The sequence below is a fragment of the Miscanthus floridulus genome, chromosome 11, assembly GCF_019320115.1.
Source record: "Miscanthus floridulus cultivar M001 chromosome 11, ASM1932011v1, whole genome shotgun sequence".
Classification (NCBI taxonomy): Eukaryota; Viridiplantae; Streptophyta; class Magnoliopsida; order Poales; family Poaceae; genus Miscanthus; species Miscanthus floridulus.
In genome coordinates, this window is record NC_089590.1 from 60,399,464 (window position 1) to 60,411,572 (window position 12,109).

Genomic DNA, 12,109 nt, shown 5'->3' on the forward strand with positions numbered 1-12,109 from the left:
CACATCAAACCCTTTGCTTAGATCTAAATTGGATCTCTCACCTCCTTCTAATTGTTGCTACCCTACAAAATCTATGCCTAGAAACCGGCTCCGATACCATTGTTTGACCTTAGGGATCATTTAGGTGAAGATAGGAGTGTGAAACTCTTACTAGTTGAATCAAATTAGACCTAGAACTTGCTACGGGAGAGGGAGACAAAGAGAGAGAGAGAGATGTAGGAGCATTTGATCATTGGCTTTGGAGGATGCCGAGTCATCCATGGCATAGTCGTCCCAGAGGGTGTCGAAGTAATGGAAGCAGGGGAGTCCGGTGAGTCATAGATGTCCGACGTGGTGCAGAGGCGACAGTAGCACTTCCCATCGCTGGTGTAAGGAAAATGGACCCTAGGCCTATTTACTTTGGATTTTGGTGTTTGATGACCAATACAACCAAATTGGACTAATAAATTTGTAAGAGATTGTTTTGTAGTTCAATAGAATGCAAGATGTGACTTGGAAAAAGGCAACATGATGATCCGATGATCAACACCTCAAAGAAGACCTTAGGAGCACAAGAGAAGACCTAAGATATCAAGCAAAGTCCAAGCACGAAGATAGGAATCAAGCCGCATGTAAGATCATGAAGAAACGAGCTCACAAAGGTGATCGGACGCTGGACCGAACGCTGGAGAAAAGCGATCGGACGCTCCGATCTGGAGGCTCGGCAACAGCAGCAGCGACCGGACACTGGACTGGATGCTGGTGGCAAACTGACTGGATGCAGGATAGTAGCATCTGATCGAGTACAGAGAGGTTCTAGAGCAGCGAATTTGCGACCGGACATGTCTGGTGGCATGTGACTGGACGCTGGCAGCGTTCGATCAGTAGATCGTGGCTCCAACAATCGGGACGACTAGATGCGTCCGGTCAAGACATGATCAGCGTCCGGTCAATAGTAGAAAAGCAGGATTTCGTCCCCAATGGCTACTTTCTCAGTGGGTCTTATAAATACAACCCCAACTAGCCAAATGAGATGAGTGGAGCTGAGGAAACATACCAAGGGTGTTGATACACCATTTTAGTGATCTCCACTTGCATAGTGCTTAGTGTTTTATTAGGTGATTATCGTAGGTGCTTTACGAAGTGCTTAGGTTGATCAGACCACCGCTTATGTGCTTGCTCTAGGTTTAGGCCTAGTGTTTAGTGAGGTTTGCATACCTCTTATCACTCGGTGCTTGCACGCACCATTGTTGTACATTGGAGGGGCTTGTAGTCTTGCGAGATCACACCAACCGCTTTTGTGGTGTGGCTACCACCGTGTACTGGAGGGAATAAGGCCCGCGGCATTTTGGCCGGAAGCTTGATAGTGAAGACGGCGGGGAGCATCCGGGAGAGGCTTGCTGAAAGGCACGTCAGAGACCCACTTGCGTGTGGGAAAGGCCTGAGGCTATCCAAGGAGTTACCCAACTGGGAGCTTGGCCCTTGCGAGGGGCTCCAACGAGGACTAGGGGGAAGCTTGCGTGCTTCTTGATACCTCAGTAAAAATACTGAAGTCATCGATAGGAGTTTGCATATCTCTACCTTGCTCTTTAGCTTCCGTATTTACATTGATTGCATTACTCCTTTTGCGGTAGAGATAGCAACACATTAGCAAAACCATAGTTGCACACTTAGATAGTTTGTCTTTTGCATAGGTTTTGCTAAGGTTAGAAAAAGATGCCATAGTTTAGAGTTAGAATTTTAAGTTACCTAATTCACCCCCCCTCTTAGGCATCATGGTCCCCTTTCAATTGATATCAGGGCCGGTTGGTTCAATTTAGACCTTTGGCTTAACCGCCGTTGAGCCGGCGCTATTTAGAGTGGTTGGGATGGATACATCTAGGCCTTTGTACTTTGATGGCACTAACTTCCCCTATTATAAAGCTAGAATGGCTTGCTACCTTGAGGCGGTTGATTTAGATGTTTGGAGAGTCACTCGTGATGGGATGAAACCCATTAAGAATCCTGAAAACCCCACAAAAGTGATAAAAAAGAAATGCACTTCAATGCTAGAGCTAAAAATTGCTTGTTTGAATCTTTCAGTATGGATGTGTTTAACCAAGAGTTCACTTTAAATACGGCACATGAAATTTGGTTAAAACTTGAAGGGCTCCATGACAGCACATCTAATGTTTGTGAGCAAAAACATTGTCTAGCTAAACAAAATTATGATTCCTTTACAATGAATGATGATGAGCTTGTTTGTGATATGTATTCTTGTTTGAATCTAATTATCAATGAGCTCCATTCAATAGGACTAACAAAGCTAGATGATGTAGACATCGTAAGGAAGATCATCTCCGTGCTACCACAAAAGAAATATGCAAGCATCATCATCATCCTTCACAATATGGAGAACTTGAGCACCATGACCTCGGCCATAGTCATTGGTAAGATAGTGGCATTTGAAATGTCATGCAAGATGGGTCAAGAAGAAGTCTCTTCATCAAGCAAAGGCAAAGCTCTCGCATGTGGCGAGAAAAAGAAGATGAAGGGCAAGCAAGTTGAGACAAGCTCAAGCTCAAGCTCTTCAAGTGAAGATGAAGAAAAAGATGAGGATGATGATGATGATGATGATGAAGACTCAAGTGATGATGATCAATTTTCCTCCTCCACCTCCGACCTTGATGAAGAATCAATCAAACTAATCAACAAGGTGGAGAAGATGATCCAAAAGCTCAATGTCAAGGGTGTGCCCATCCAAATCTAAGATCTCATTTTCACAAATCAAAGAAATGAGCAAAGAAAGAGAGGATGCTATGGATGCAACGAGTTGGGGCACTTTGTGGAAGCTTGTCCAAATAAGCCCACACCCAAGAAAAAGAAGAAGGTATGCAAGAAATAAGCCCTCACATCAATAAGGACATGGGATGAATCTTCAAGTGAAGAAAAACACCATCACAAGAGGCGAGGGCGCAAGCACTCATCATCAAGCTCTTCTCGTGTGTACCTTATGGCACGAGGTAACAAAAGCTCATTCTCTAGTGATAGTGATAGTGATGATGATATGCCTTCTTATAAAGAAATTATGCAACAAAACCTTAATTATGCTAAAGTTTGCACTAGTCAACAAAAGAAGCTTAGGAAAATAAAAGAAAAACTAGATATTTCACAAGAAGCATACAAAACCTTGCTTGAACAATATGAGAATTTTGCTAATCTTAATGTTCAACTATCTACTAAAATTGAGCAACTTGAGGCTAGTGTAACAACAAATGCATGCACAATAAATGATGAGCAACTTGTAAAGAAAAATGAAAAATTAAAAGAAAAGTTAGCTAGCTCACAAGATGCATATAAAAGTTTGCTTGCTAAAATGAAAACTATGTGCAAACATTGTGATGAGCTAACTAATAAAGTTGCTAATCTTGAAGCAGTTAGTACAACTCCCACTAAGGCATCTAAAAGGAAAAGTTCTAACATGTCTAAAAAGGATACCTCTACTTCTTGTAATGATTTATGTTTAGACTCACCTTTGTGCAACCAAGTTTGTGTTGAGAAAGTTGTTGTAGATACATGCACACAAGAGGTTGCAAAGGAGAATGAGCAACTCAAGCAAGAAGTAGCTCGCCTCACCAAGGACTTGACTCAAGTGAAAGGCAAGACAAAGCAAGCCCAACTTCATCAAGATAACACAGTCAAGGGAGTAAAGAAGCTTGATGAAGGACAAACTGTGGTTTGCTATGTATGCCACAAGGAAGGTCACAAGTCCTATGAGTGTAAGGTGAAGAATGGGGGAGGAGCAAAGAAGAAAGAGAAGAAGCAAACAAGCAAGCTCTCCAACACCTACACCAACAAGGTGGACAAGAAGGCCTCCACACCTTATCTCTTGAAGAAGAAGAAAAATGACAAGGTGGTGGCCATCAAGGTGAACAAGCAAGCCAACAATGGGGCCAAACGCTTTTGGGTGCCAAAGGAAATTATTTCCAACATGAAGAGCACCAAGAAGGTTTGGATCCCGAAAGGAAAGTGAGATGTCCTATGGACTTCAGGGAATTTGGAGACTTGGCAAAGTTTGGATGCATTTCATGGGGTGCATCATGATGGACAAAATCATTGCTAAGTGGGTTAGTGAATACTATAGACCCAAATTTCCCTTCCCATGTTAGGTAACTAGATTCAATTTATTTCAATTGGTATTAGATTTGATTTTTCCTACAATTGGTATCTTTTAGCATCTAGTTACTCTTCATGCCTAGTTTTGCATTTGCATTCTTATATATTTTGCAATGCATACACTAGGTATTTCATATGGTAGGCTTGCTCGGTTTCATTCTTATTTCTTGGAGCAATCCTACATGGTTTAAAATTGTTTAGAAGCATGGCACATAGCTTGTCTTACAATTGTTCATCTAATATGTGTCAAAGTCCAAATTATAGATAATCTCTCCCTGATATCACCTTCGAAAATGACTCTCACATTCATATGATGTCATCTTTCAAGTGGTATTTATTTTTCTAAAATCAATGTGCACGTTTCCTACAAGTATTCCACACTTGTGTGCATAAATTTAGGGGAAGGTTACTCTACAAGTTGGATACTTTGAGACTAACACATTTTCAAGCTTATCATGTGTGTAGTAGTCTCATTGCAAGGAAAATGGAGTCTCCGGAGTTAAACATCATACTTTAAATATCCACCACCTATTGCAAGTGGTAGAAATCAAATTGATTTCTACATGTGGTATTTCTAAACCAATATCATCATGTTGATTTCATTTTGATATTTATATGCTTTTTCCGTGCATTATATAGATTAAATTCCCTTGTGCAATACTTTGCCATTTATGCATATGCTTTGCCTTCTCTCATATGTATGCATATATTTAGGAGGAGCTTAGTCTATATAATGTGAGAGTCAAATTTTGTGATCTATTTCACTCTATACACAAAGGATCACAAAGTTTGACCCTCCCTTGTGCTACTAATGTCTTCCTTTTCGGTGTTTGATTCCAAAGGGGGAGAATTTAGAGGACCAAAAGCAAGCATTAATTTATAGTAATGGTCTGAGAAAAGGAGGATAGTGGATCATGGATTAGCCTATGTAATGGGGAGAATTTATAGGAAGCAAGGCTTAAATCCATAATACCACATAGGGACATTTGCAAGGGCAAGATAAGTTTTTATGTAGTCTTACAAGTAGTATCTTTTAGCATCATATAATCTTGCCCCTTGCATTGCATGCTAGCAAGTAGATAGGTTTTAAATTCATTTTTTTATTATTTGCTTCCTTTGGTCGTGTTGTCATCAATCACCAAAAAGGGGTAGATTGTAAGGAAAATGGACCCTATGCCTATTTACTTTGGATTTTGGTGTTTGATGACCAACACAACCAAATTGGACTAATGAATTTGCAAGAGATTGTTTTGTAGTTCAATAGGATGCAAGATGTGATTTGGACAAAGGCAACGTGATGATCCGATGATCAACACCTCAAAGAAGATCTTAGGAGCACAAGAGAAGACCTAAGATATCAAGCAAAGTTCAAGCACGAAGATAGGAACCAAGCCGCACGCAAGATCACGAAGAAACAAGCTCACAAAGGTGACTGGACGCTGGAGAAAAGTGACCGAATGCTCCGATCAGGAGGCTCGGCAACAGCAGCAGCGACCGAACGCTGGCGGCAAACCGACCGGATGTAGGACAACAGCGTCCGATCGAGTACAGAGAGGTTCTAGAGCGGCAAATTTGCGACCAGACACGTCTGGTGGCATGTGACCGGACGCTAGCAGCGTCCGATCAGTAGATCGCGGCTCCAACGGTCGGGACAACTGGACGCGTCCGGTCAGGACATGATCAGCGTTCGGTCAGTAGCAGAAAAGCGGGATTTCGTCCCCAACGGCTACTTTCTCAGTGGGGCTTATAAATACAACCCCCAACCGGCCAAATGAGATGAGTGGAGCTAAGGAAACATACTAAGGGTATTGATAAACCATTTTAGTGATCTTCACTTATATAGTGCTTAGTGTTTTATTAGGTGATTAGCGTAGGTGCTTTGCGAAGTGCTTAGGTTGATTAGACCACCGCTTATGCGCTTGCTCTAGGTTTAGGCCTAGTGTCTAGTGAGGTTTACATACCTCTTATCACTCGGTGCTTGCACACACCATTATTGTACATTGGAGGGGCTTGTAGTCTTGCGAGATCACACCAACCGCGTTTGTGGTGTGGCCGCCACCGTGTACCGGAGGGAATGAGGCCCACGGCATTTCGGCTAGAAGCTTGATAGTGAAGACGGTGGGGAGCATCCGGGAGAGGCTTGTCAGAAGGCACGTCGGAGACCCACTTACGTGTGGGGAAGGCCCGAGGCTATCCACAGAGTTATCCGACCGAGAGCTTGGCCCTTGCGAGGGATTCCTTGCGAGGGTCTCCAACGAGGACTAGAAAGAAGCTTGCGCGCTTCTCGATACCTCGATAAAAATACCGAAGTCACCGACTAGAGTTTGCATATCTCTACCTTGCTCTTTAGCTTTCGCATTTACATTGATTGCATTACTCCTTTTGCGGTAGAGATAGCAACACATTAGCAAAACCGTAGTTGCACACTTAGATAGTTTATCTTTTGCATATATTTTGCTTAGGTTAGAAAAAGAGGCCATAGTTTAGAGTTAGAATTTTAAGTTGCCTAATTCACCCCCCCCCTCTTAGGCGTCACGGTCCCCTTTTAGCTGGCAGCACCCCCTCTCTAGATCGGATTAGGGTTTGGGATATCGGTGGGGTGTCTGGCGGCTCAGGTGAACCTCATGCTTTGTGCTCTGGCCCCCACCTCCCTTTTTATGGCGCTATTGAAAGGTCCTCATGTGGTTTTGGTAATTGAGTGACAACCTAGGTGGACTAATTATGGTTATGTGAGATACATGGGTGATTAGTCCATAGGAACATGTGTGTGAGCAACATATGCCATGAAGGTAAAAATGGCTCGGAGATGTTGCAAAGCTCATATATGTGATGATGAAGGAGCTCATTGAATCTGAGACATGATATTGAGTCATGTGATCAAGGTGGAGAAGATCAAGACTTGACTTGGCTTGATGCACCGGTAGCAAGCGTGAAGGGTAAGTCGAAGGCTTTGGAGCGATGGACCATGTGGCGGTGAAGCTTGAGTAAGACTTGGCACTGATGGACGAAGGCAATGGTGAAAAGCAAGTGAAGTCAAGATCGATGAACCAATATGATCACATGATGACATAAAGTGGATCATATCATTGTTGACCATGTTGGTGCATGTGTTGCATCGACATTAGAGGAGATGGAATAGAATGCACAAGGCAAAGGTATAACCTAGGGTATTTCATTCTACTGGTCATAGGTGTGTAGAGAAGTTGATGACCGGGTTTAGGATAGATGGTCGTACTATCAAGAGGGGCAAACTTATTTGCATATCGGTCATCTAGTGCCACTTGAGTTATCTAACTTTGCATCGTCGCTAGGATCGAGTGGCGTGGCAAGTTGAGTTGCTAATCCTTTGAAAATGTTTGTGAAAATATGCTAACACACATGCATAAAGGTGATACACATTATGTTTAGCACTTGGGAGCAAGGGTTCAAAACTTCACCTACGGAGTGTTCGATGGTGCCACCGACGTCCTGTACAGAAAAGACTGGGTTTCACATAGTGCACCAAACGCTGGTCACGTGGTGACCGTACTCTGGGGAGTAGCGTCTAGCCAATTATAAAAGAAGGTGGTACCGAATGCTGATGCTGCGTTCGATCATGACCAATTGGATGTGTCCAGTCGTAGTTGAGCAGCTCTGGGAGCCAAACGACCGAACGTTGCCCCTCCTGTATCCAGTCGTGATCAAACTGACACGTTCGGTGGTCAATTGGCTCTCTCAGGACCTCTCTGAAAACGACCGGACTCGACAAAGGTTCGTCCGGTCTTAGCACTATGCTGCATTCGGTCATCACTTGACTGTTGGTGCGTGGCAGACTGGCAGTTGACCGTTGAGATCAAGCGACTGAGGTTGAACGGAGGCGACACATAGTGTGCATCCGTTGACCGGACGCTGGCAGGGTGCGTCCAGTCGATCTGATAGGAGCATCCGGTCATCCTGAGCTGTGACCAGTGAAGGGGTAAAATGGCTCTATTTTTGTGGGGACTATAAATAGAAGGTGGTCTCGGTCATGACTGGTGCTGAGCACCTTGGGGACTTTGTGTCCATTCTTGAGAGTGCTTGGGAGCCCTGCATCTCACATATGCTTGATAGTGATCATTCGATTGTGTGAGAGAGCGATTCTAGTGCGATTGCACCATGAGGTTGCATCGAGTGGCACTAGGTAATTGAGTTGCAAGCCGGTGGCGCTTGTTACTCTTGGAGGTTGCCACATCCTAGACGGCTTGGTGGCGGTCTCCGTAGAAGCCCACAAAAAGCTTGTGCGGTGCTCCGGAGAAGAGCTTTGAGAGGGGCATTGTGCTCGTCCCGCGGGAGTCACGAAGAGCAACCCTAGTTGAGCGTGTCATTGAACTACCCTCACTTTTGGGGTAGGTTCTTGCGGTGCCCAATGAGCGGGCTTGGCGTGTGATGCCAATTAGCCGCCAAACCACTAAGTGAGCGATCGATACAACAGGAACGTAGCATGTTGACAAGCACGTGAACCTTGGGAGAAAATCACAGTGTCAATCTTGTTCTTCCCGTTGGTTTACAATCCCCTTACATAAGCTTATAGTTACTTTCATATACATTGTGCTTATGTAGTTGCTCTTATAATTAGTTAGCTTGTGTAGCTCACTAGTTACCTTATTGCTTGTGTAGCATAGAAGTAGCTCCGTTGCGTGGCTAATTTAGTTTGTGTAACCTTGTTAGTACATTGCTTAGTTTGTGTAGCTAAGTATTTGCGCTCTCTAATTTAACATTGGTTGTCTTGTTATTTAGCATTGTTAGTAAGCTTAGTTGGCTTTGTGCTTTTGCTTACTAGCATGTGTAGAAGCTCCCTCGTTGCTTGAAATATTAGTGACATAGGTTTGTGTGCCCTTACTCTTAGAATTGGATATGTGAGTTCTATCTAGCCTGGCACCTTTGTTGCTTAACTAGGATTTTTATAAGGTGCTTGTAAACTTTGATAGAGGGGTGTAGTCTTGGCTAGACCCAATTGTTTTAATTTCGCATTTGTTTCGGTTAACCGACGCGATTAAATTTAGAAACGACTATTCACCCCTCTCTAGTAGCTATCTCGACCTAATAGCTGTGCGACGGGGGGCCACCAACTATGAAACGATTAGACGTCTCCGATCAGAGCGTGGATTCAAGGGTCTAATTAATCATTGGAACAATTGGAAGAGATCAATCTACCATCTGAACTCATTTCAAGGAGGAAATGCGACATGTACATACTGAAAAATAGGTGAGCATGTCTCTCTTTTTTTTTAAGGAGATAGATGAGTAGATCGTGGTGGCGGCTCAGGGGCAGACTTGAACAATATTATGCAAGCGATCGTGAGCGACTGATCAGAATCCATTTGCGATGATTTCGACAGCACATCTTGCACTCGCTGCCAAAAGCAAGCAGGTTCAGCAGTCACAGTATACACGCGCTAAGACCCAGGGATAAAAAAAAAAAGGTTCGAGTATTCATCCATCTTTAGTCTTACCTGCAAAGTTTAGGTGCGCCGACAACGCTATTTGAGCCGTGCTTTTCAGCGATCCAATAATATTTTTCTCTAATATTTTTCTCTCGTAGTATTTCAGCGTAAGCATCAATTTCAGCGAAACGAACATGACAAAATTCTCTAATCAAATGTTTCAATGTAATTCAGTCTGCAGAAACCATCCTGAATATTTCTTTGGGGTGTTAAGTGCACAGTTGCAAGCTGCAAATTTGCAATGCTTAGAACGGAAATCACAAGTACACAGCAACAAAAGAGGACCGGAGTCCACTGGCGGTCAGATGATCGGCGGCGGCGGCGTCTCCCAGACGTCGAACACGTTCTCCTCGTTGTGCAGGGCGAAGAGCCGGTCGCCGCCGATCGAGAAGTCGCAGATGGCGCCGCCGTGGCTGCGCTGGAGCGTCGACGTCAGCACGTACTCAGGCCCGCTGAACACGGAGATGCTGTCGTTCATCGACGAGAAGAGCTGCCCGCCGTGCGTGGCGAGCTTCGGGTAGCAGCTCTCCTCGCCGGGCACCTTCCGGTTCATCAGCTTGCTCCGGGAGCTCCACCTCACGCCGCCGGCGCCACTCCGGAGGTCGAGGAAGCCGAGGTCGTCGTACTGGTTGATCACGCAGACGGAGCGCTCGTCCTCCATGGCGATGGCGTGGAGCACGCGCTTGTCGTCCAGCGACGCGGCCGCGCCGGCGTCCGACCAGGACCAGACCACGTTCTTGGCCCGGAAGTCCAGCAGGCCGATGAAACAGTTGTCCGCCTTGGGGAACAGCGTGGCCACCATGAGCGCGTTGGTGGCGTCCAGCCACTGTAGCTTATCGGCGTCGCCCAGGGTGCAGCCGGGTTGCTCGTAGAAGAAGTCGGCCTGCTCGCCAGTGACGCGGTCCCAGACGCCGATGCCGTACTCGTTGAGCCGGCCCTTGCAGCTGGCGAAGATCCTCGAGTCCTGGTCGAAGGCCAGCGCGCCGGCGGTGAAGGACTTGACCTGGCGGTCATGCGCGACGCGGAAGCGGTGGCAGAGGTCGCCGGAGGCCGCGGAGAAGGCGGCCATGCCGCCGTCGCGCTTGCCGAGCCGCTCGCGGGCCGCGATAAGGAGCGTGGCGGCGTCGAGGTAGGCCGCGTCGTTGACCTGCGAGTGGTCGAGCGACACCGGGCGGTGCTCGTCGAGCATCCAGTTGTACACGCGCACGGCGCCGCCGTGCGCGACGCAGCACCCGCCGTCGGGCGCCGCGCGGATGGCCGTGCCGTCCCCCGGCGCGCGCCCGGGCACGGACGCGGCGAGGCGGAGGCGGTCGCCGTCGAACGCGCCCCACCGCGCGGCGCGCACGTGGTCGAGCAGGCCGTAGTAGAGCGCCTCGCGATAGAGCAGCTTCTCCTGGAGGTGCGGCGGCACGTGGAGGCTGCCCGTGCGGAGCAGGTCCAGCAGCACCGCGAAGCAGGCCGGGTTGCGGTCGATGAAGTACTCGGCCACTCCGCCGCCCGAGGGGGAGGAGGAGGAGACGTTCCAGGAGGAGTCGAGTAGCGCACCGAGCATGGAGTCCCGGCCGGCGTTGGCGAGCGTGGTGGTCGTCGTCTCGAACACCTGCCCGCCCACGTTGAACCGCACGCGCCCGCCGGCCGCCATGGTCGGCGGTCGCCAAAGAACCGATCTTTACTACACCATCTCCGCTTTGAGCAGCATCCAGCTTCCGATCCCGTGTAGATTCAGCGCCAATTACCGGAGGATTCCGCGGCGAATCCGCTGGGGTATCGAATTGTCGAGCTGCCGCCTCCGCTGCGTTGTATCGGGCGGTTGAGGAGACGGCGGATTGAGCCAATTACTACTGCTCGCGTTTGTACGAGGTCGGGGCGTGTATATACGAGCGGGAATCAACGGGGTTGGTTGGATTGGATGGCTGCCTCGGCTGGATTTATGGCGTAACGGCAGTGCGGAGGCGGATGGGGAGAGAGGAGACGGAGGACGGGAGGGATAGCGAGCGTCGAGCGCGGAGGCAGGTAGCAGGCGAGGTGGTGGTGGGGCGGTGTCGCTTTGACGTGAAGACGGCGCTTGATTGGAAGGGCAAGGCAACGTCAGAGAGTCCCCAGTCGCCAGCCCGGCGGCGGGGTCGGGGACGCATTTCTAGCTATTTCCCCCGACCCCCGGTTTGGTTGTTGGGGCAATTTTAATGGTTAAACTGTACTTCCTCTATCCTGAAAAAATAAATTTCTAACAATTTTACAACATATTTGCAAAGAAGATAAAAGATCATGTTGTCCCTTATTAAACTGTTGAACCTTAATAACTCTTCAAATACCAGAAACTTAATTAAATAGTGTTGTTTGGAGTATCAATAACAATGCAGAGATAAAGGTTGAGTTAAATAAAACCCATACTACAAGAGTGATTAATGTGCCTCTAGAAATTGATTCTTTTATGACAGAGGGAGAGGGAGTACAGTAGTACTAAAAGTGATCTTACTACGCTGCATTCAGTCGACGATCTGAACAAGGAAGAT

General features: G+C 46.9%; 1 protein-coding gene across 1 annotated transcript; it reads right to left on the reverse strand.

Annotated features, from left to right (window-relative positions):
* Positions 1 to 9,745: 9,745 nt before the first annotated feature.
* LOC136493267 (BTB/POZ domain-containing protein At2g24240-like) lies at positions 9,746 to 11,715 on the reverse strand. Its single transcript, XM_066489333.1, has one exon. It carries the CDS (start codon positions 11,236 to 11,238, stop codon positions 9,898 to 9,900), a length of 1,341 nt encoding a protein of 446 aa, XP_066345430.1. The 5' UTR covers positions 11,239 to 11,715; the 3' UTR covers positions 9,746 to 9,897.
* Positions 11,716 to 12,109: the final 394 nt, after the last annotated feature.

Coding starts and splice junctions, on each gene's coding strand:
- LOC136493267 (XM_066489333.1), bottom strand. CDS start 11,238: ATGGCGGCCGGCGGGCGCGTGCGGTTCAACGTGGGCGGGCAGGTGTTC.